The sequence below is a fragment of the Peromyscus leucopus genome, chromosome 23 (assembly GCF_004664715.2).
Source record: "Peromyscus leucopus breed LL Stock chromosome 23, UCI_PerLeu_2.1, whole genome shotgun sequence".
Classification (NCBI taxonomy): domain Eukaryota; kingdom Metazoa; phylum Chordata; class Mammalia; order Rodentia; family Cricetidae; genus Peromyscus; species Peromyscus leucopus.
This window is the reverse complement of record NC_051082.1, coordinates 6,535,572-6,560,583: the sequence shown is the minus strand read 5'-3', so window position 1 is coordinate 6,560,583 and position 25,012 is coordinate 6,535,572. Positions and strand designations below refer to the sequence as shown.

At 48.3% G+C, this 25,012-nt stretch overlaps 1 protein-coding gene, 2 non-coding genes and 1 pseudogene across 5 annotated transcripts in view; 1 reads left to right on the top strand and 3 right to left on the bottom strand.

The window, feature by feature from the left end:
• Window positions 1-1,153, bottom strand: part of Pxn (paxillin) — a 55,719-nt gene extending 54,566 nt beyond the window's left edge. For all 3 annotated transcript variants that reach the window (XM_028856553.2, XM_028856555.2, XM_037198624.1), the window contains exon 1: window positions 983-1,153. In XM_028856553.2, coding sequence (XP_028712386.2) covers window positions 983-995 — 13 coding nt within the window. In that variant the 5' untranslated portion in view covers window positions 996-1,153. The remainder of the gene's footprint in view (window positions 1-982) is intronic.
• LOC114682602 lies at window positions 994-22,160 on the top strand (annotated as a pseudogene).
• Window positions 22,161-23,873: 1,713 nt separating this feature from the next.
• On the bottom strand, window positions 23,874-24,014 carry LOC114682617. The gene has a single exon (XR_003733071.1). It is a non-coding gene; the product is annotated as a U4 spliceosomal RNA (small nuclear RNA).
• An 894-nt stretch (window positions 24,015-24,908) lies between these two features.
• The window catches only part of LOC114682618, a 141-nt gene continuing 37 nt past the window's right edge, over window positions 24,909-25,012 (bottom strand). Inside the window, exon 1 of the small nuclear RNA XR_003733072.1 lies at window positions 24,909-25,012. This exon is cut by the window's right edge and continues 37 nt beyond it. This is a non-coding gene — a small nuclear RNA (U4 spliceosomal RNA).

Genomic DNA, 25,012 nt, shown 5'->3' with positions numbered 1-25,012 from the left:
CTGAGGGCATCCCTAGATCTCTTGCATCAATCCCCACGAGTCTGGAATCAACTTCCAGGAGAATCTTTCTTTCCTCTGTCCTTAACACCAGACAAGCGTGGACTGAAAAGAACAGCCTCCAGGCTCCAATAACATGAGGACAGTGAAACTCTGTTCTGGGCATCCTGTCCTCCTTACCCGGGAGGCTTCCAGCAGGCCCCACGATGGGGGTGGGGGGGACCTTGCCAGCTAGGACACGTTCAGAGATAGCCATACCCTGCGGCCCATTCCTCTGGCATTTCATCAGGGTCTGGGAATGGTGGGTGAGAGGCGCGAGTCATAACCCACCCACCCCTCCAACTTGCCTTTCTAAGTTTAGACTTGAAGGGGAGAAGGGCTGGTCTGGGAACGAAAGGCTGGTCCACACTGGTCACTAATACAGTCCGTAAAAAGGGGCGACTAGACTTGCGGTGGGGGGTGGTAGTGGGGGGGGGTCTATGCAGTCGCCTGGGACACTTGTCATTCGAATGGGGGGGGTGTGGTCCTCACAAGCTTTTCTGTCGCCTGTGATGTGACACGGGTGGGCACTGGAAAGGGGCTGCAGCCCTGGCACGAGGAGAGGAGAGGGGGGGGGTTGCCTGTCTGCAAAGTGGGAGGGTGGCCTGGAGGGGAACAGCAGCGGGTCACAGGGAGAGGGGAACAGCCTCCGAGATCGAGTCCCGCAGGCAGCCGCTCGGAGGTGGGGGTGGGGGTGGGGAAGCGAAGTGAGGGGTCCCGCAGCCGAGGAGGAAGGAGGTCTGCCCCGGGGAGCGAGGCGCCGTCCCCCGCGTGGCGGACCGGGCGGGTCCTTAAACCCAGTGTGGGGTCGGGGGGTCCTCAGGCGAGGCAGCCCCGGGCCGCAGGCACCGCAGCCCCGCCGGGCGCCAGGGTGGGATCGGAAACCCCAGCGCCGGCTCGCGGCCGCCGGGCCCCGGCCGCTCCGCCCTCCGCCTCCCGCACTCACCGAGATCGTCCATGGCCGGTCCGCAGACGCCGGCCCCCGGCTCGCTGTCGCCCTCGCTGACCGTCCCGGGGCCGCTCCTCGCCGCCCCGCAACTTTTCCGTCTCCAGCCTCGGCCCGGAACGGAACCCGCTGCCGCGCCGCCGCTGCCGCCGCCGCCACTGCCGCTGCCTCCGCCGCCGCCGCCGCCGCCGCGCGCGCCCGCGGCAGGCTGGCCACGCCCCCGCGCGCACGCTGGCCACGCCCCGCCGCCGACCCCGAGCACGCCCAGTCCCGCGGGGTGGGGGGGGGGGAGTGGCCGATGGGCGTGGCGGTGGCGCCCCCTGGCGGCTGAGTGGGCTGGAGGCGTCTCCACGCCATGAATTCGAGTTGAGTCTGTCTCGCTCAAAGTCATCTGTCCGACCCACCGAGCTTCAGACCGACCTACAGACGTGTCGGGGTCCCGCGGTGAGAACCGGATTTGTCCACCCGTGCATTTATTTGAGTCCCAGGAGGTCACCTCCCAGGAGGATGAAATCAATCGGCAAGGCCTGGAGCCCGGGGACGTTCCTTGGGTTGCCCTCTGTACTGATGGCAGCAGTGCGGGTCAGGGTCACAGCAGGGCAGGGACCCAGATGCCGTTTTTTTTTTTCTGAGACAGGGTCTCTTTGTAGCTCCAGCCGACCTGGAACTTGTGACCTTTGTGCCCTGGTCTCCTGACTGCTGGGATTAGAGGTGTCCGTGACAAATTCTGGCTCCAGATCCAGTACCTTGGAGGTTATGAAACCCTTAATTTTTACCTTATTTCCCCCTTAACCCTTCCTAGAGACTGCCAAAATTCTGCCTAGAGCAGAGATACCCCACATTACAGTAAAGTGAAAACTACCCAAAAGCCATCCCCAGAGCCTGGCGCAGTTGCCCAGGGGGCTCTGGTCCCCTACACTTAGAAACTGTGAGATAAAAGCTAGACTTGAGTCTGGCATGGTAGTTCAACCCTGTAATCTCAGCTAGACCAAAGACTGAGGCAGGATCACAAGTTCAAGGTCAGCCTGGACTACAGAGAGAGTTCAAGAACAACCTAGGCAATTTACGGAGACCTGTCTCCATTTTTAAACAACTTTTTAAAACACACACACACACACACACACACACACACACACACACACACACACACACACACTGAGTGTGGTGACACAAGGCTATCATCCCAAATGTAGTAGGTAGAGGCAGGTTGACCAGGAGTTCAAGGCCATCCTTAGCACCACTGTCAGTTTAGTTCAAGGCCAGCCTGGGCTACATAAGAACCGGTCTCAGAATACAAATAAATAAAGAAATAAGGCAAGCCAGACACAAGAAATAAAGCAAGTTGGAATTTCATCCCAGCCCTTGGGAGGTAGATGCAGGAGGGTAAGGAATTCAAGGGCATTGTGGTGATTTGAATGGAAATAGCCCCTCCCCCAGGCCCATAGGGAGTGGCACTATTAGGAGGTGTGGCTTGTTGGAGGAAGTGTGTCACTGGGGGGTGGGTCTTGAGGTTTCAGATGCTCAAGCCAGGCCAGGGTGTTAATGTCACTTCCTGCTGCCTGCGGATCGGGTCCAGATGTAGAATTCTCAGCTACCTCTCCAGCACCATGTCTGCCTGTGTGCTGCCATGCTTCCCTCCATGAGGATAATGAACTAAAGCTCTGAACTATGAGCCAGCCCCAGTTAAATGTTTTCCTTTGTAAGAGTTGCCCTGCAAATGGATGGAACTAGAAAATGTCATCCTGAGTGAGGTAACCCAAACCCAGAAGGACAAACATGGTATGTACTCACTCATAAGTGGATTCTAGATATAAAGCAAAGAACAATCAGACTGCAATCCACATAACCAGGGAGGCTATAGAGCAGGGGGGGCCCTAGGATGACTGTGGCTTAGAATAAGTTTTGGTTTTACTCAGTCACTGGGCAAGCCTCAGTGAAACAATTCACTATTAGGATAAGAATTTGTACTGTATCAAGCTGATAATATAAATAAATATGAAAAAAAAATAAGTTGCCCTGGAGCTGGCCAATGGTAATGCACACCTTTAGTCCCAGCACTCTGGGAGGCAGAGGCAGGTGGATCTCTGAATTTAAGGCCATCCTGGTCGACTGAGCCAGTTCCAGGACAGCCAGGGTACAAAGAGAAACCCTGCCTCAGAAAAAAAGAAAGCGTTGCCGCAATCATGGTGTTTCCTCACAATGAATAGAAACTCTAAGACAGCCATCCTTGGTTACACACTGAATACGAGGCTAGCCTGGGCTATACAAGAATCCATCTAAAATAACTAATAAATAAACATTTGAACTCTTCGCCAGGCATGGGCACACACCTTTAATCCCAGCACCGGGGAGGCAGAGGCAGGCAGATCCCTGTGAGTTCGAGGTCAGCTTGTTCTACATAGTGAGTTCCAGGACAGCCAGAGCTACACAATACAGAGATCCTGTCTCAAAATTACAAAACCAAAAGAAAAAAAAAATTTTTAATGTCTCAGTGATAAAGCACTGTCTAGAAGGCCTGAAGCTCTAGGTTTAATCTACAATATCCCCACCTCTAAAAGAAAGAAAGGAAGGAAGGAAAGGAGGGAGGGAGGGAGGGAGGGAGGAAGGAAGGAAGAAGGATTGAGTGCTCTAGTGGTTTGAAAGAGAATAGCCCCCATAGGCTCAGCTATTTGAATACTTGGTCCCCAGCTGGTAGAACTGTTTGGGAAGGATTGGGAGGTGTGGCCTTGTTGGAGGAGGTGTGTCACTGGGGAACAAGTTTAAGGTTTCAAAAAGCCCAGGCCGCCATTCTCACTCTCCCTCTGCTTCCTATTTGTGGATCAGAGATCAAAACCTAAGCTCTCAGTTATGGCTCCGACACCATGTCTACCTGCCTGCTGCCCACCTTGATGATCATGGACACACCCTCCGAAACTGTAAGCTTCCAATAAACTGGTCTATAAATTACCTTGTTCATGGGGTTTTGTCACAGCTGAAAAGTAACTAAGACAAGTGATAAAAATAAATAAATATATAACTCACTTGCTAAGTGTCTGGATACACACATACTGGAGCTATCATCTAAGTTACCATGAGGTAGTTAGGGTGATGGCAGTCCACCAATTGTATATAAAGACTCCTGCACACACAACTTCACCTTCCCAGATTTCTCTGGGCCCAAGGCACCAGGTCTTCTGTGCCAGGCTGGGTTCTCCAAGAAGACGTAGAGATCAAATTAGGGGTGATGCCTGTGAAAGACAAGGGGGGATAAATAGGATCAGGCAAGTAGAAACTCAGAACCCACAAACACAGGGCAACTCAGCAGAGAGCCTGGGAACCGGACGCTAAGAGGACTCCTTAGCAGAAGTCCAGGCTGTGAACTGCCCACGGTGAGAATCCCCTACCCTAGAGTTGGTGACATACAATACCGCTGAGCCACATCCCAGATCGCCGGGGAGCACTGGGGACTTGACACTATCCACTGGACACAGAATGGAAGCCGCAGGGGGCGGGGCGGGGGGGCAGAAGGGGTGGCGGTGGCGGTGGCGGCAGCGGCAGTGGTAGCATAACTTTAACCCCAGCACTCAAGAGGCAGAGTCAAGTGGAGCTCCGATTTAGAGGCCAGCCTGGTCTACACAGTGAGTTCTAGGACAGCCAGGGCTGCACAGAGAAACCCTGTCTCGAAAACAACAGCAACAATCCCCAGTGCACTGTGGTAGCCACTGGACAAATGTGTGACTACAGAGCACTTGACCTGATGAATTCAAATGTGTTGTAACTGCAGCGTGCACAACGGATTTCAGAGATCCCTACAGTACTCTTCTCACTGACATACGTTAGTTTCCTTTGGAAATTGTGTTCAGTGAGTTTTGACCTAACTCCTCCCAGACCAACCACCCACCCCTTCCCTACACACCCAGCTCTGTGTCTCCTTTTTTCTTGCCCCCCACCAAGTCCAATTTTGCTGCCCATATATTCATGACCTTCCACTGGATCAGAATACTCTTTGTTGTTGTTTTCTGAGACAGAATTTCAGTTTCTCTGGGTAGCCCTGGCTGTCCGGGAACTCACTCTGTAGATCAGGCTGGCCTGGAACTCACAGAGATCCACCTGCCTCTGTCTCCCAAGTACTGGGATTAAAGGCGTGCGCCACCACCGCCTAGCTGCTTAACACTGTCTTTAAAGAACTGAAATTAAAAATCTGGGCAGAGTGGTGCTTGTCCATAATCCCAGCACAGGAGATTGGTCCAGAAGGGGCAGTAAAAACATGTGTTGCCTAATCTGTCTACAGAGTGAGTTCTGGGGTAGCCAGGGCTACACAGTGAGACCTTGTCTCCGAGAAAATGGGTGTATGGATGACATTTGTTAAACATCCATTTATCGCCAATATGCTAAGTGATTCTAAGAAGAAAGAGAGAATTAAGGGAAAAAACAGTTTGGAAGAGTAAACTCCCAGAGCTGACTTACAATACAGATGCACCATCATTATTCACTGTAGGGAAAGCATTTCAACAAAACAGATAAGGGGCTGGAGACTCAGGGCTCAGTGGTTAGGAGCACTGGCTGCTCTTCCAGAGGCCCTGGGTTTGAGTCCCAGCACCCACATGGCTGTTGATACCTGTCTGTGACCACAGTTCCAGGGAATCTGGTGCCTTTTTCTGGCCTCTGTGGGCACCACATGCATGTGGCACACAGCCATACATGCAGGCAAAATATGCATACATAAATAAAAATAAATCTCTTTTTCTTTCTATCTGTTTGTTGTTGTTGTTGTGTTTTTTTGTTTGTTTTTTGGTTTTTTGAGACAGGGTTTCTCTGTGTAGATTTGGAGCCTTTCCTGGAACTCACTCTGTAGCCCAGGCTGGCCTCGAACTCACAGAGATCCACCTGCCTCTGCTTCCCGAGTGCTGGGTTTAAAGACCTGAGCCACCACTGCCTGGTATAAAATAAATCTTAAAAAAAAAATACAGTTGGGCAGTGGTGGCACACGCCTTTAATCCCAGCACCCGGGAGGCAGAGCCAGGCGGATCTCTGTGAGTTCGAGGCCAGCCTGGTCTCCAAAGAGAGTTCCAGGAAAGGCGCAAAGCTACACAGAGAAACCCTGTTTCAAAAAAAAATACAGATAAACTAAGAGATTAAATTTAAAATATCTGTAATCCAACAAAGTGATGAGTAGACTTTTTTGTTATTGTCTTGTTTTGTAACTGTTTTATTTTGTTTTGGGTGTCATGTGTCCCAGGTTGGCCTTAAACTAGATATATAGCCAAGGATGGCCTTGGACTTTTTTTTTTTAAGATTTGTTTATTTTTTATGTACACAGAAGAGGACACCAGATCTCATTACAGATGGTGGTGAGCCACCATGTGGGTGCTGGGAATTGAACTCAGGACCTCTGGAAGAACAGTCAGTGCTCTTAACCTCTGAGCCATCCCTCCAGCCTGGCCTTGGACTTCTGATCCTCAGGAGTGCTAGGATCTCAGGTGTGCTCCACCGTGCCTGTTTTTTCGAGGTGCTGGGGACTGAACCCAGAGTTCCATAAATGCTAGGCACTATAATGACTGAGCCACCCCCTCCCCCAGAATTCCAGTTGTAGATGCGTTTAGATCAGTGGTTCTGAATCTGTGGGTCGTGACCCCTCGGGGGTGGAACAACCCTTTCAAAGCAGTCACCTAAGATCACTGGAAAACACAGATATTTACATTACGATTCGTAACAGTAGCAAAATTGCAGTCATGAAGTAGCAACGACAATAATGTTATGGTTGGGGGTCACCACAGCATGAGGAACTGTGTTAAAGGGTCGCAGCCGCTGGGCAGTGGTGGCGCACGCCTTTAATCCCAGCACTCGGGAGGCAGAGGCAGGCGGATCTCTGTGAGTTCGAGGCCAGCCTGGGCTACCAAGTGAGCTCCAGGAAAGGCGCAAAGCTACGCAGAGAAACCCTGTCTCGAAAAAACCAAAAAAAAAAAGAAAAGAAAAGAAAAAGGGGAGTTGAGAACCACTGCTCTAGATGATTCCCTTACTCGCCTACGCTCTGCTTAAGTTGTGATTGGCGGTGCTTTGAAATCTGCTTTTTCCCTGCACTCCACACTCTCTTCCCTTGCCACTCACCCTAAAGCCTCATTTTCCTGAGCTCCATAGCAGTGCCGAGTCATACACCTGAGCCAGCGTTTATTTAACCAACGCCTTAGTTAAATGCAATCACCTCCACGCTTTCACCATAATTAGCAAGGCCGAGGGACCTTCCTGGTGGCTAAATGTTGGCGCACATCCCTCATTGCTTCCTGAAGATCATCAGTTACGACCAGCGGAAGTGCTGTGTCAGAAGTTTAACCGGAAGGGACTTGGGTATAGCCTAGCGGTATAACCTAGCAGCTAGGTAAACGCATGCTTGCCTAGTGTGCCCAAGACCCTAAATTCAGTCCCCAGCCTGATCCTCAAAGAGATTCTGTGGCCCTTCCTTGGGGGAGGGGAGGTGACTTACCTCCAACACTCCATCTTCAGTTGCCTCCGTATCGTGGAGGGGGCCTCACGTGTTTGCCAGGCAAACGCCCAGAAGTCATCCCTCTCACGACACATCTCCCACCTGTTTGTACAGAGAAGCCTCCATCACCCCTCCATTCCTACTTCTACCTTCTCTGTTTTTCCCTCTGACCATTTGACCATTATCTCGCCTGGGCAACTAGTTAATTAACCGCCAAATTAAACCGGAGGCTTCCAGCATGAAGCTCTTTTTTTTTTTTTTTAAATAGAGTCTCACTATGTGTTGTGAGATAGTTGGTTACACTGTGTAAAGATATGTCACTGTGGTCAGCTTAATAAAAAGCTGAATGGCCAATAGCTAGGAAGGATTTCCAGGCACAGAGGATGCCGGGAAGAAAAAGGTGAAGACTCCTTGGGACACAGAGCAAGCAGCATGGGATGGGCATTACAAAGTAAAGGTAACCAAGCCACATAAAAGAATGTAGATTGAAAGATATTAATTTAAGTTATAAGAGCTAGTTAGAAACAAGCCTAAGCTATCAGCCAATCTTTTATAATTAATATAATAATAATAATAATAATAATAATAATTTGGGAGCTGGCTGTCAAGACAGAGAAAGACTAGTTACAACTATATAGCCCTGGCTGACCCTAACCCTAACCTCCCTACGTAGCCTTGAACTCAAGAGATTTGCCTGCCTCTGCCTCCCATGTGCTCAGATTAAAGGCCTTTGACACAGCACATGGCTTAAAGATTTATTTATTTATTTATTTATTTATTTATTTATTTATTTATTTAAAGAAAGGGTTTCTCTTTGTAGCCTTGGTTGTACCGGAACTTACTCTGTAGACCAGGTTGGCCTCAAACCCAAAGACCTACCTACCTCTGCCTCCTGAGTGCCACCGTGCTCAGTTATTTTTAGTATTTTTAATTATGTGTATGTGGGTGTGTCTGTTTTTAATTATGTGTATATGTGTGTGTCTGCGTGTGGGTATGAGCAATGTTTTCTAGTGCTTCAAGAGACCAGACGCATCAGATCTCCCTGGAGCTGGAATTCCAATCAGTTATGTTCAATTTGGGTGTTGGAAACCGAACCTGGGTTCTCTGCAAGACCACCTTTAACCTTATGGAACCATTACTCCTTCCAGCCCCTAATGCTACATTTTGTTTCTGAGACAGGGTTTCTCTGTGTAACTCTGGCTGTCTTGGAACTGGATTTGTAGACCAGGCTGGCCTTGAACTCACGAGATCTGCCTGCCTCTGTCTCCCTAGTGCTGGGATTAAAGACATGCACCTCCATCACCCAGCTCCAATGCTACCTTGTTAAAAGTCGCTTTATTGAGGTATACTTTGCACCTGATGAAATGCAGTCATTTGTGCAGTAATAATGCATGAATATATATGTGCAGTAATAATGATGCAGAAGGATTTGGAGGACAGCATCAGCTGTAAAGTGAGACCCTGTCTCAAAATAAAGAATCAGTAATTCTAAGTGGACTAGGCTCAGTGAGATGGATAGCCCTGAGTAATCAACATTTCAGTTGAAACCTAGAACATTCCGTTTCCCCCTGGTACCCCTTTGCAGTCTACTTCTCCCAATCTTGGCCCCATATAATCATTGGCTTGTTTTCTGTCATTACAGACTAGTTTGAACATTTTGCTTTTGATTTTTGTTTTGTTCGTTTTTTTTTTTTTTTTTTTTTTTTTTTTTTTTTTTTTTTTTTTCTCGAGACAGGGTTTCTCTGTGTAGCTTTGGAACATTTCCTGGAACTCTGTAGCTCAGGCTGGCCTCGAACTCACAGAGATCCACCTGGCTCTGCCTCCCAAGTGCTGGGATTAAAAGCGTTTGCCACCACCGATCAGCAACCTTGAACTCTTGATTCTCTTGCCTCTCCATCTCTTCAGTTTACCACCATGTCTACTTGGCATTTTCTTTTCTTTTTTCAGGGAGTGGGTACTCTTTTCCAGGGGGCACAGGGAAGAACTGCCTTCTTTGGCATAGCATGTTTGTGAGCTTTGTCTATATTAGGTGTCTTCGTCTACATTTACAATAGGTATCAGTAATTCACTCATTTTGAATTGCTCAGTAGTGCTCCATTGTATGGATGTACCAGAACCAATTTCTGCACTATACTGTTGATGAACATTGAGGTTGTTTTTCTAATTTGGTCTGCTAGGTATAAATTTGCTATGACGTTTGGAAGTCTTCATGTGGACATCTGTTTTCATTTCTCTTGGATTGATGCCTAAGAGTAGGACAACCAGGGCTGGAGAGATGGCTCAGAGGTTAAGAGCACTGGCTGCTCCTCCAGAGGTCCTGAGTTCAATTCCCAGCACCCACATAGTGGCTCACAACTGTCTGTAACTCCAGTTCCAGTGAATCTGACACCTTCTTCTCACCTCTACAGACACCAGGCACATACATGTTGGTGCACATACATACATGTAAACAAAACACTCATACACGTTGAATAAATAAATCTTAAAAAAAAAAAAAAAAAAAAAAAAAAAAAAAAAAAAAAAAAAAAGAATGGAACAACCGGGTTGCAATGTAATGTTTAAAAATACAAATTAGGACTGGTCAGCTCGGGATAAATCCCAAACTCTTCACAAGGCTTCCCCCTGCCTCTGGTCCTTATCCGGTCCTCCGTGGCTCAGCATGCCAGAGCCAAACGGGCTTCATCCTGTTTGATGTCTCGAACACAGCAAGTGACTTCTCTTTTCCCCTTGCATCACACCTCAAATCCCTTTCTTCGGCTTGGTTCCTACAGTTGTGTAACAAGTTACCACACACTTAGCAGTTTACAGTCATAGGGTTCACGACCACAGTTTCCTCTGCTCAGAAGGGCGGCACCCTGCGCAGCAATGACCCCTGCCGAGTGTCACAACCTGCTGACTGACCGGATCCCCATCAGGAGACTCCCAGGATCTCTTGAAGGGTTCAGAAACTTTACTGTACGGTTGCTTTGCTCTGTGGCTCTGAGCACATCCTAGGAGGAGCCTATTATAGAGGACACTACTTAGGGCTGGAAAGATGGCTTAGCAGTTAAGAGCACTGACTGCTCTTCCAGAGGACCCGGGTTCAATTCCCAGCACCCACATGGCAGCTCACGACTGTCTGTAATTCTAAGATCTGACACCCTCACACAGAGATACATGCACACAAAACACCAATGCACATAAAATAATAATAATGATAATGATAATGATAATAATAATAATAATAATAATAATAATAAAAGAAGGCACTAGTGGCCTCTGAAGGCTTCAGGCATGGACTGACCAAGAGCCAGTGCAACGTCTTCAGTCTTCAGTCTTCATGACAGTGCCCCACCAGACAGCAGAATTCTTCGATGGGGTAACCCTACCTATTAGTCTAACATGACCACAGTTCCAGGTTTTTGTCCTTTTCTTGTTTTATTTTATTTTTTTTTTGTGGCGTTGAGTCTAGGTTATTATGCATGATAGGAAAGAGCTCTATGGCTGTATCGTATTACTCAGCCCAGCTCTAACTTAGGGCCTTCAAAGCTTTGAGACTCTTTCTGGAATGTTCTTTACAGATCATGCATGGCTGCTCGTGTAATGTCATCCCATCCTAAATTATCTCTAAATTCTTTTATTTATTTATTTTTTAAATTACACTCATGATATTCATTACTTACACTCATGATATTAATCACATTTGTGGTATTCATAGATTACATTCGCAGTATTCATTCAAATATATATATAATTTTAAATGTTGAAAGTCATTTCTTGAAGGGGGTAGGAGGTCTTAATTACAGGCTTATAGCACAATGGGAGGACCCCGGAGAGCAGAAGTTTGCTACTGATGTTTTACAATCTTGCATCTAAGCTGTTAACATCCATTATTCAGGATACACAGACAAGGAACTTCCCTTAAGCATTCAGGAGGGTGGAACCTGGCAGGGAATTAGCATTGGGAGGATATCAAGGTCAAGGTCCTCAAGCAAGGCAACAGTTACCCAAAACAGGGGCCAGGACCCTGCAGGTCCCCCTTTTATTAAAAATGAGCTTCTGACTTGGGTTGTGTGGGATGTCAGCAGGTCACCTTACCGGTCTTGGAGATGCCTGCCCAGGCCACACAGGTGCTCTGTCTTAGGTTGGTGAGCGCCCCCCAGGCATTACCCGTCTCTGAATACTCATTATCATACGGGCTCAATCGTGTGTGAGCTGCATAGTTAATTGCTGCCAAAAATCTCAAAGTGGCACTGGGCTTGCAATCTGTGTGTTCGATACAGAGAAGACCAACAGAGGTCCTATCTCACCCATAGCCAGTAGACTAAAGGCAACTGAGCCATTCCCTTCCTTATCGAGCCATACTGTACATTGGAGTCCTTGTAAGACAGTATCCCAAAAGCAACTGGAACTTGAGTTTATAAATTTATAATTTTCAAAGCCAATCGAGATGTATATAACTACTGAATTAAATTTATCATGTCCAATAGAATGAAAGATTAACTAACTATGGTAGCTACTTTTGTTGCCAGGGTCTCCACTGTGCTAGCTGTAGTAAGCAATTATGAAATGGTAATCCCAGAAACAGTAGCAGTGGTGTGCACCATTGCTATAACAGCAACAGCGGCAGCAGCAATGTCAAATTCTCTTCTGGATTGTGTGGACGTCCACTGGCATGGATACAACTCCAGGAACACGAACCGCCAAGGCCCGTTTTTCTTGGTCCAAGCATGACTTTGGCTGGCAGCTCTTCTGGAGAATCCAATCTCATGGCTACAGTTCCTAAGCTTACATTAATGTCTCTAAATTCTTATTGTGTGTGTGTGTGTGTGTGTCTGTGCATGCATTGTTTTTCAAGACAGGGTTTCTCTGTATAACAGCCCTGGCTGTCCTGGAACTCACTCTGTAAACCAGGCTGGTCTTGAACTCACAGAGATCCACCTGCCTCTGACTCCTGAGTGCTGAAACTAAAGGCCTAAAAGTGTGAGCCACCACACTGGGTTTATTTCTAGACATTTCTAGATTCTTGTCTGTGTTCATTAGATGTTATCTCCTTTTTTTTTTTTTTTTTTTTTTTTTTTTTTTTTTTTTTTAAGATTTATTTATTTATCATGTATACAATGTTCTGCCTGCATGTATGTCTACAGGCCAAAAGAGGGCACCAGGTCTCATTACAGATGGTTGTGAGCCACCATGTGGGTGCTGGGAATTGAACTCAGGACCTCTGGAAGAGCAGTCAGTGCTCTTAACCTCTGAGCCATCTCTCCAGCCCCCGCCATTATCTTCTTACTCTGGTTAATTTTATTTACTTTCATCATCTGATGTTCTATTCTGGATTTACTTACCTGTTTATTTTTTTAATTATTTATTTATTTATTTGGTTTTTAGAGACTGGGTTTCTCTGCATAGCTCTGACTGTCCCTGAACTCACAGAAATCTACCTGCCTCTGCCTCCTGAGTGCTGGGATTAAAGGTATTTGCTGCCATCACCTGGCTTTATTTGCTTGTTTACTAATCATATATCTCTCTCCCTCTTTAAGATGCTACAAGGGCTGGGCGGTGGTGGTGCACGCCTTTAATCCCAGCACTCGGGAGGCGGAGCCAGGCGGATCTCTGTGAGTTCGAGGCCAGCCTGGGCTACCAAGTGAGTTCCAGGAAAGGCGCAAAGCTACGCAGAGAAACCCTGTCTCGAAAAACCAAAAAAAAGAAAAAAAAAAAAAAAAAAGATGCTACAAGAGTCAGGTGGTGGTGGCACATGCCTTTAATCCCAGCACTCAGAGGCACTCTGTGAGTTCAAGGCCAGCCTGGTCTACAGAGTGAGTTCCGGGACAGGCACCAAAACTACACAGAGAAACCCTGTCTTGAAAAACAAACAAGCAAAAGATGCCACAAGAACAGGAATTATGGCCAGCAAGATGGTTCAGTGGGTAAAGGCACTTGCCAACAAGCCTCACAGCACAAGTTCAGTCCCCAGAAACTCCATGTGGAAGGAGGGAACTGATTTCCATAAGTTGTCCTCTGACCTCCACAGGAATGCTGTGGCGTGCGTGCCCACGCCCGCATACAAACACAGTAAGTAAATCAGTGTTAGAGTCGGCGAAGGCTGGAACGTGCTGCTCCGGAGGTTAAGAGCACTGGCTACTTACTGCTCCACGGGACTCTGGCTTGTTTCCCAGTAGCCAGCCACATGGCTGCTCATGATTCCAGTTCCTGGGGATCTAGCTCCCTCTTCTGGCCACCATGGTCACTGCATGCATGTGATACACAGCCATACCTGCAAGCAAAACACCCCAAGACTTACGCCTTAAATCCTAACATTCTGGAGACAGAGACAGGCAAGGCCAGCTTCGTCTACAGAGTGAGTTCCAGGACAGCCAGGATTGTTACACAGAGAAACCCTGTCTCGAAAAACCAAAAATAAACAAATAAAATATAAGTATTTGAACGTATTATTTTTTTTAAAGAACGGGGACTTGTGTGCTGCTTGCCCACCAAGTGTGTTCAGTAACACAGTTCGAAGGAGGCTGAGGACAGGCACATGCCAGAGACACTACCATTGCTACATTCATAGGCCCTCCAGTGTTGTTTGTGATTTTTCTAATGACTTTTTACTTATCTTTATTTTATGTGCATTGGTGTTTTGCCTGCCTGTGTGTGAGGGCGTCAGATCCCCTAGAACTGGAGTTACAGACAGTTGTGAGCTGCCATGTGGGTGCTGGGAATTGAACCCAGGTCTTCTGGAAAAACAGCCAGTGCTCTTAACCTCTGAGTCACCTCTCTAGCCCTATTCAGGGGTCTTTTTAAGAGCTAAGGATGGGCCAGGTGATGGTGATGGTGGTGGTGGTGGCGGCGGCGGCGGCGGCGGCGGCGGCGGCGGCGGCGGCGGCACACACCTTTGATCTCAGCTCTTGGAAGGCAGAGGCAGGCAGATCCCTGTAAGTACGAGGCCAGCCTGGTCTACAAAGCAAGTTCCAGGACAGCCAGGACTGTTACACAGAGAAACCCTGTCTTGAAAAACAAAACAAAACCAAACAAACAAACAAACAAACAAAAAGCTAAGGATAATGGGGCTGGAGAGATGGCTCAGAGGTTAAGAGCACTGGCTGCTCTTCCAGAGGTCCTGAGTTCAATTCCCAGCAACCACATGGTGGCTCACAACTGTCTATAATGAGATCTTGTGCCCTCTTCTGGCATTCGAGGATACAGGCAGGCAGAACACTGTATACATAAAAACAAACAAACAAACAAACAAAAAAAAGAGCTAAGGATGAGTGGGACATAGTAGTGGCGCATGCCCAGCACCCTGGAGGCAGAGGCAGGTGGATCTCTGTGAGTTCAAGGCCAGCCTGGTCTACAGAGTGAGTTCCAGGACAGGCACCAGAGCTACACAGAAAAAAACCAAAAATAAATAAATAAAAAATAAAAAAAGAAAGAAAGAAATGTAGCATGCACCAAGCCCACAAAAGTGGCACAGTGCAGGGACAAGGACTCTGTCTTCCAGGCAAAAGCTGGGCTGTGACACAGAGTGGACAGATCGAGATCATTTTGCTCAAAAAGCTGAAACCAGGGGCTGGAGAGATGGCCCAGTGGTTAAGAGCACTGGATGCTCAGAGGATCATGAGTTCAATTCCCAGCAACCACACCTACCTGTAACTCCAGTTCCAGGGGATCTGACACCCACACACAGGCATACATGCAGGGAAAACACCAATGCCCATAAAATAAATTATGTATATGTATTTATGTGTGCTGTATACACACACACACACACACACACATGCACGCACGCACGCACGCGTGCACACACTCACACATACACTCACACACACACACACACACACACACACACACACACACACACGCCCGAAACTACAAAGGAGACTGGAGTGTGTGGATCCCCACCTCAGATCTAAGAGTTACAAGCACTGGGGATAAGAGAAGGCTCAGTGGTTAAGAGCACTGACTGTCCATTCCCAACACAGTGGTTCACAGCTGTCTGTAAATCCCATTCCAGGGAATCAGGCACACTCTTTTGGACTCTGCAGGCCCTGGGTATGCCAAGGCGCATACACATGCATGCAGGCAAAACATTCATACCATAAAATAAATGTGAGACATTTGAGCTTTTTTTTTTTCTTCTTTTCTGAAACAGGGCTTCTCTGTGTAGCCCTGGCTGTTCTAGATCTCACTCTGTAGACCAGGCTGGCCTCGAACTCACAGAGATCCACCTACTTCTGTCCCCTGAGTGCATGCACCACCACCAACCAGGCACATTTTAAATTGGGATGTGATAAAAGAAAGGACCAAGGGGCTGGATAGATGCCTCCATGGTTCTAAAAGTCTGGGGTTCAATTCCCAGCACCCACATGGCAGCTCACAACTGTCTGTAACTCCAGCTCCAGGGCATCTGATACCCTCACATACAGACAGACAGGTATGCAGGCAAAGCACCAACATACATAAAAAATAAATTTTAAAAAAAGATGAAAGAGAGAGAGAGTCTGAGTGATCCATTTCTACGCTGATTTTGTTGTGAAGAGTATAAAACTATGATATTATGGAAGGAAGGAAGGAAGGGCTGACTCTGACCTTGGTTTTTGGAGCAGAGGCTGTGGGAAGGACATTCCAGAAGGAGGGACTGATATTCAGAAAGGAATTCCTAAAAGGTTTGCTTACTAAAGCCAGACTTGCTGGTCCTTGATTCAATCCCAGCAGCTGCAAGGTTGAGGCAGAGGGATCTCTGTGAGTTCAAAGATGGCCTAGTCTACATAGAGAGTTCCAGGCCAGCCAGGGCTACAGAGTGAGACCCTGTCTTAACATAAGAATAATTAATAATAAGGAGAATGAGGAGAAAGGAAGGGAGGGACAAACAGAGATATGTATATCTTCATCTCAAGCAGGAGGCCTGTCACTCAAAGGGTGGATCCCAATGGATCCCCTATTGTCTGGCAACCCCAAGACAGGTCAGGGTCCAATCCTGGCTCTGTACCTGCTGCCTGTGTGTCTGTCCTCATCTATCCAAGCTTCCACTTTCTCTATACAGTGGGAGTGAGGTCCGGCGGGTTTGTTATCCAGGAGCTGTGTCGTGTGGAGCAAGTAAACATTCTCCACCTCATTGCTTTAGTAAAATCTATCCCAAACCCAAATCAGGCGGTGATGGCACACACCCTTAATCCCAGCACTCGGGAGGCAGAGGCAGGCGGATCTCTGAGTTCCAGGCCAGCCTGGGCTACAGAGCGAGTTCCAGGGTAGCCAGGACTACACAGAGAAGCCCTGTCTTGAAAAGACTCCAGAAAAGCCTACCCCAGCTAGGGATGTAGCTCAGTTGGTAGAGTTCTCTGGCATACAGAGCCCCAGCACCACACAAAAACCAGGCATGGTGGCCCAGACCTGTAATCTCAGCACTTAGGAGGGAGATGGAGGCGGAGGACCAGAAGTTCAAGGTCATCTTTCTCTACACAGAATCAGAGGCTACCCAGAACTGTTTAAAAAAACGACAACAAAAACCTCCAAACACAACCATTCATGTAGGCCCTGGAGAGATAGCTCAGAGGCTAAGAGCACTGGCTGCTCTTCCAGAGGTCCTGGGGTTGATTCCCAGCACCCACATGTTAACTCACAACCATCTACAACTCCAGTTCCAGAGGATCCACGCCTTTCTTCTGACCTCCGAGGGCACCGAGACACTGACATATTACGTAAATATATGCGCAGGCAGAGCTGGAGAGACAGCTCAGCCGTTAAAGGCTAGGCTCACAACCCAAATATATATGTGCGGGCAAAACACCTATACACATAAGTCAGTTAAGGAGTAAGTTAATAAATAAATGAATAAATACATAAGTAAGTCTACTAGAGGTTTTATGTCTTTGTTTGTTTGGTTGGTTGGTTTTTTTGGGGGGTGGCAAGGGCAGTGAGACAGCCTTTTTGTGTATCCAGGCTGGCCACAAACTCATGGCAATCCTCCTGCTTCAGCCTCCAAAGTCTGGATCATAGGCATGCTCAGAGGTCTCTGCAACCACCACGGCCAGTAACAACCCGAGGGAGGTAAGAAGTCAGTTCGGCTCAACGTGACTAAGTAGCTGGTGTTGGTTCGGACTTTGAGAGTCTGACCCCAGTGGCTTATTTCAGGCATACTGAAGCATAGCACAGTTTGGCGGGAACGTCCCTGGTGGTAATTAACTCAATCCCGTGTGCACATTTAAAGCTTCCCACGGGACTACATGGAAATTCTTTGTGAAGGGCATGTGTGACACATCTTCCCTAAAGATGGGTTCTACAGATTGGCAAGCTCATAGGTATCTGGGGAGAGTCCAGTGGGGTCTTGGCCACACAAATAGTGCAAAGGTCACCAGGCTATTAACCATGTCTGTTCCCAGCCTCCTGGGTCGATAACAGGTTATGCATCCCTTCCTTTGAAGGAATAAACCTGTGTGTGTGTGTGTGTGTTTCACATTCCTGGTTCCCCTCGTGCTTATCTGTGAGCGCAAGGACCTCTGTGCCTCCCACGGGTATGGGCTACCACGTCCAGTTTATACCTAGTTTACGTACTGAGAAACCGAAGTTCATCAACGAAATGTCCTGCCCACAGCCACACAGCTGAAAAGTGGGAAAGCTGGGCTCGAGTGCAGGGCTGTCCCACAGGGGACACTCGGGGAGGACTTGAAACCCTGGGTCTGCATCACTGTCCCACTCCAACCCTGAGGACCCCAGAGCAACCTCAGTAACTACCAATGACCTCCAGCCTCAGCCTGTGCCTCCTCCCTCCATCTCCCTACTTCTTTCTATCTCACCTCCAGTCTCAGGGAGTGGCTGGATCTGAACCCAGAACCTGGGACACACGAAGACTATGCTCTACCACTGAGTCAGAACCCAGCACAGAGGAACGCAGTTCCTCCCAGAGCCAAAGGCTCCTGGCTCCAAAGACGCCCAAACCCTGCTAGAACCCATCCTGCCCTCTCAGTCCAGGTCATTTTCTCTCCTTTTTCAATTTACAGCTTGCCTACCCTCTCCTCCAGGAAGACTCTGTGACTGCCACCCCCGGGACTTGAATTCTTGGCTCTACAACCGTACCCCTGTGCCCAACAGTCCTCAGGTAAACTTCTTCCTTATAATATCTTGTTTAATACCCACAAAACCTCACCAGCACATCACGCCTCAGCCCTGGAGGCACATTATCCTTACCTGGGAAGCTTTTAAATATCTTATTTGCCCAGACCCAATCCCCAGACACTCTGATTTAATTGGTCTGGAATGTAGTCTGAGTATTAGGGTTTTTTTTTCCTCCTCCTCCTCTTCTTCTGTGTATTAGGATTTTTTTTTTCTAAACTCTGTAGGCAATTGGCAGCCAGGGTGGAGGCCCATGACTCCCCTTTTATAGCCAGAGGCACCAAGACACAGAGACACTAATTGTGTGGCCTGGGGTCACACAGCTAGTGAATAATGGAGCCAGACTGGAACACGGAAAGTCTGACTTCAAAGTGTGGTGAGGGGGTGGGGGTGGGGGGCAGAATCAATGGGTCTCCTTAATCCCCCTAGTGACAGAGAAGCCGTGGGACTGTGGGGCAGCTCTGTTCCGAGGAGGACTCTGGCCCCTCCGGCAGGGGATATTTTTAACCGAGGAGCTGGTGTTTCTTGCAAATATCCTGCAGTGCCTTAAACACTGAGCAGATTGTTTGGGGGCTGGTGGATCCTTGCTCTGCTGAGGCAGACTGGGAGCCAAGTCCTCTCCAGTCCCTGGAATCAGTTGCTGGATTCAGGTGGGCTCTGAAGACAGTGTGGGAGGTGTGGGGGGGGAGGGTGTTCCTGATGATACTTCCATTCACGGGAAGGGGAGAGGGTCAGTTTGGGATGAGTCCAGATTCCTCCTCCCCTCAGAGACAAGGACTACTTCATTCAATCCAGCCTTCTTTCCTGCTCCCAGACTGGAAAACAGCTGGAGGGCACACAGAAATCTGATCTTTATCTATCTATCTATCTATCTATCTATCTATCTATCTATCTATCTATCTATTTTGGTTTTGCAAGATAGGTGTTTCTCTGTGTTGCCCTGCTGTCCTGGAATTCACTCTCTAGACCAGGCTGGCCTGGAACTCACAGAGATCCGCCTGCCTCTGCCTCCCGAATGCTGGGATTGAAGGCATGTGTGATACCACCGCCACGCCCTGCTCACATGGGTACAAGTTTGCTGTCTTCTGTTCCACTGTTCAATGGGAAGGTGTCACGTGACAACTGTGGAATATTCCAGATACATTCCAAACCTTCTTCTCCAGACTAGTCAGAGTGGGGTGGGGCTCACCCCTAAGATTCCAGCACTTGGCAGGTTGAGGCAGGAGGATCAAGAGTTCAAGGCCAGCCCAGACTCCATAGCAAGACCCTGTATCAAAAAGGAAAGGAAAGGAAAAAAAAAACCCAACGTGTGTCGTGTGTGTGTGTGTGTGTGTGTGTGTGTGTGTGTGTGTGTGTGTATGTGCGCGCGCGCACACTCATGCTTGTGTATCTCCAAATCTCTCCACTTACGATTTTTGGGCCAACTACATCAGGAAGCTTCCAGATGCCAAATTGGAAGTACCCCTCAAAATGCAAAATGTACACGCCCCTTAAACTGGCAACCTCACTTATAGAAATTTCCGCACAAAATGCCCCACAAGGAAGCGGGGCATGGTGTGTATACACGTAATCCCAGCATTTGGGAGGTGGATGTAAGAGGATCAGGAGGAGTTCAAGGCTATCTTCAGTTACACAGAGAGTTCAAAGCTAGCCTAGGCTACATGAAACTGTCAGAGAGAGGGAGAGACAGACAGACGACAGACAAACTGACTCACAGGAATGATGTAGCCATGAGACTATTCACTGTAGCATTAGCTAACAACATTCCCATTGGACAGACAAAATGTCCATCAACAGAAGAGATTAACCTTGGCAGGATACAGCCACCCACGAAGAAAGCCAAACTGCTTGCTGACACGGAAAATATGTCCAAGACACATTGCTTAGCGGAAAGAAATTGGAAGTTGTAAAACGTGTACAAGCCAGCCTTCGTCAGGTGTGGTATCGCACGCCCTTTACACAGAAGGGGTGTGTGTGGGGGCGGGAGCGAGAACATCTCTGTGAGTTCCAGGCCAGCCAGAACAACATCGTCAAACTGATACAGTCTAGAGGGTCTTGAAATAAGAGCCTCTGGGTCTGGATCCGGTTTGTTTTCTCTGCCAGTTAAAGAATTAAAAGGCAGGAAACATCTATGGCGCCACAGGTAGCAACAGAGAAAACCCAAACACCGCAGACAGAATCAGCAGTCAAGAAAGACTCTTGGCAGGGGTGGGAAACGCACGCACGCAGCGGGTGGGGGTGGGGAAACCCATACATGCAGCGGGTAGGAGTGGGGAAATGCACACATGCAGCGGGTGGGGGTGGGAAAACGCACACATGCAGCGGGTGGGGATGGGGAAATGCACACATGCAGCAGACACACAGAGAAAGACCTGCACAGCAGATGGGGGGTAGGGGGTGGGAGGTGTGTGTCAGAGGTAGGGGGTGGGGGGTGGGTGAGACTCAGGACTGGGAAAGCCAGAAAATTCAGTGTCTTCTTGAGGGCTGGAGGTTTTAAAGCCTTGGGAGAATTTTCCTCCCTACTTCAGGGTTCCTGAGTTTGAAGAAAGGTAGAATGGTTGATTGCAGAGCTGGAGAGATAGATGGCTCAGAGGTTAAGAGCACTGACTGATCTTCCAGAGGTCCTGAGTTCAATTCCCAGCAACCACGTGGTGGCTCACAACCATCTGTAATGAGATCTGGCGCCCTCTTCTGGCCTGCAGGAATACATGCTGTATACATAATAAATAAATAAATATTAAAAAAAAAAAAAAAAAGGAAAAGAAAGCAGACTAAGTCATGAGGAGCAAACCTTATAAGCAGCACCCCTCCATGGCCTCTGCATCAGCTCCTGCCTCCAAACTTCCTAGAGGCTGAACTCTAATTAATAGTAAATTAAGCCAGGTGACAGTATTTCTTCACCTTCAGAATGAGCGAGTACCATACCAGCAGTAGCAGAGACCCCAGACATTGAGCTTTCTGGGAAATGGAGCTCTGATGATGTGCAGGTCAACTGTATTTCTCTTCAGGATACATTGCAGTGGAAAAGTGTCGTGTCGTGTCCCGTCCCCCCCCCCCCCCGGGCCACCCAACAGGGCTGAGAGGTATGGAAAGCGCAGTGCCCCATTCCAGAGCACCTCCCTAACTCCATGATGATGCACACAGCTCATGACTGCACACACAGTCAAACATGCCTTTGAGATCGTCCACCTGCTTGCTCACTGGTGAAAAACCCTCTGCAGGTCCTCCTGGTGAATGACATCCTCAACAGTGGCCCCCGGGGAAAGACTCAACACGCTTTGGATGTGCAGGGACAGGAAGCGGCAGGCTGTGGGTATGTCCCCGCCCGGTGATTCAGACCATCCTGCTGCTGCACACAGGTGCTCCCGAGGTCCCTCTGGAACATCCAGACCATTGCCTGCCGATGAGGTCATCCGTGCCAGTCAGGGCTCCTCCAACTCCCACGCCGTCAAGAAGCATGAGCTGGACCGTGTGGCCAAGTCTAACTGCTCATTTCCCAGCTGCTGCCCAATAAATTGTGTGTCCTCTGGGACAACTGAAAAAAAAAAAAAAAAAAAAGAGGCGGGAGGCGTGTGCACACCTGTAACTCCAGCACTTGGGTGTGAGCGGGAGGTCGAGGAAGCTACATAGTGAGTGAGACCCTGTCTTAAAGAGGGATCTTATTCTGCCCTCGAATATCTAGCCTTCAGCCTCCTCGACTCATTTTACTAAAAATATAATTTATTCGATTACTGAGTTTTTTGTCACCCTCTTAAACCGTGTACCCCTAATAAAAACATCTCACCCTGGTCTTCGTGTTGGTCCTTCAACGACAAATTCCTTTCCAACGTGTTTTTTTTGTTTGTTTTTTTGAGATAGGGTTTTTCTGTGCAGCCCTGGCTGTCCTGGAACTCACTCTGTAAACCAGGCTGGCCTCGAACTCCCGAGTGCTGGGATTAAAGGCATGCACCACCGCCTTAGCCTTTCTATTATTTTTTTTAAATAATTATTATATTTTTTTAAAGCCAGTCAGCGGCAGCACACGCCTTTAACCCCAGCACTGGCAAGGCAGAGGCAGTTGGATCTCTGTGAGTTCCAGGACAGCCAAGGCTACATGGTGAGGCGTTGTGATTTTTTTTCTTTTTAACTCAGGCTTCAGTCCCAGAGCTGCACTGATATAGGCAAATATTTAAATGGCTGCCACTCTGGTGTTTAGGGGAACCATCTGTAGTATGAATCACCAGAATCCATGCTTGTTTTATTTGTTCATTAAGATCTTTATTTCTGGCCCGGTGGTGGTGGCGGCGGCGGCGGCGGCGGCGGCGGCGGCGGCGGCGGCGGCGGCGGCGGCGGCGGCGCACGCCTTTAATCCCAGCACTCGGGAGGCAGAGGCAGGCAGATCTCTGTGAGTTCGAGGCCAGCCTGGGCTACCAAGTGAGTCCCATGAAAGGCGCAAAGCTACACAGAGAAACCCTGTCTAGAAAAACCAAAAAAAAAAAAAAAAAAAGGAAAAAGAAAAAAAAAGATCTTCATTTCAGATAAGACATTAAAAATAAAATGATTTCTTTATTGCATGTGTGTGCACGCAGGTAGGTGCTGCTGTGTCACGGCGCTTCTGTGGAGTTCTGAGGACAACGCAGGAAGAAGCCATTCTCTCCTGCCACCTTGTGGGAGTTGAGGATGGAACTCGGGCTATCAGGTCAGGCCTGATACAAACTCTTCTTAGCAGGCTTACTAAGTTACCCAGGCTGGCTTTGAACTTGCCACCCTCCTGCCTCAAGGCTCCTGAGTACCTAGGACTGTAGGCACGTGCCGTCGTACCAGCCCAGGACTGACATAATTGCTTGTCAGGGAACTGCCTTCTGTTCGTTGCAGGACTCATGTAAATAAACCAATGATACAAGGGAAATAACCAATGATCATCTCCAGCCCCTTCTGTGAAAACTAAATGCATCACAGCAAGTTAAATAGTCTTGCAGAGACACGGGCCACAGCAGTGCTCCGCTTGGGACGCCTCAAAGAAACCTGTTTTTCCTCTCGGGGGTCTGAAAGTGGAATGGATCTGAGATAAAGGTAAAGAGTTCGCCTTAGCGAGGAGCTGGGAGAATCTCTTAAAAAAGCAAATGAGAAGGCACAAGACTGCAACCCCAGCCTTCGGAAGTAGAGGCAGGGGGATGACTAGAAATAGAAATCGCCCAAAGAAGTTAGCAAGATCCCTTTTTCTTGCATCCTTCCTTACTGTATACTTAGGACCAATGGAAAAGTTAAGGAAAAGACACTTTGTAAACACTTTGTACTGAAAATCGCAACTGTGTATCCCAAGTAGCTGGAGAAGAATCTGATTTTTGGACACGCATTATTCAGTCTCCGTAGAGACTGTCAAAAATTGCCAATGCCGACTATATTTCAAGTCGTCATGGCGGGGTATTGGGAAAAGTTTTCAATTAGCAATAATCGCGCCTCGGATAAACCTCATTGGCTACGATACTGCCACTGCGCAAAGCTGGAGATGGATCGGGCTCGCTCAGCTTCCCAGGGCCGGAGATGCCCATCACAATCACGGTGAGCTGCCGCCCACGCGCGACCGCCACGTGACGGGCGCTGACCCTGTTGTTTCTCCTCCGGCGTCCGCGTGGACAGATCCAGGCCGGTGGGTTATCTCGGGCCCGGACGCTCGTGATTTACAAAGAGCGCAGCCGCCGCTTGGGATGCTGGGGCGACGCTTATGCAAATCGAGGCGACGTCATCGCGATGGCCCGGGGTGGGGACTCAACCGCGGTGGGAGAAAGCTTACGGGTAAGCCGAAGGGGACCGGCGTGCGGTCGGATGCAGAAACAGACCTTGGTGGGGGAGAGCGGGGCATAAAGACTCTTGTCTGAAACCCCAGCACTCGAGAGGCTGAGGCAGGAGGATTGCCGCGAGTTTCAGGCTAGTCACGGATACACAGTGAGAGACCCGGAGGCGGAGACCGGAGGATTGCTGCGAATTCTAAGCCATCCAAGTGAGAAGACCCCCTCTCAATAAATCTGAGATTTCTTTTAAATGAACGACCGGGAGAGAGTTTTATCTTCGAAACTTCAGGAAAATAAAATTCCAAATGCATACTCGGTTAGCACCTCGAGCAAAAAAAACGTTAACAGAGATCGTTTTTGTTACTGAAAATAGCAACAGAAGCAAAGAGACAAAAATGCAAGACAGAAAAAAAGTAACAAGCAAAGAGACAAAAAAGTAAGACAGAAGAAAATTAGTAACAAAAACAAAGATAAAAACGCAAGAATAGAAAGGTTAAAAGGTTTAAGAATAACACAATTAAATTTCATGGGGAGAAAAAGGAAAGCCATTAAGGACTCACCGAGCAGAGAAGTTGGAGCAGCCTTTCTTTGAACCAGAGTTATTCAGTCTCCGTAGAGACTGTCAAAAATTGCCAATGCCGACTATATTGCAAGTCGTCACGGCGGGGTATTGGGAAAAGTTTTCAATTAGCAATAATCGCGCCTCGGATA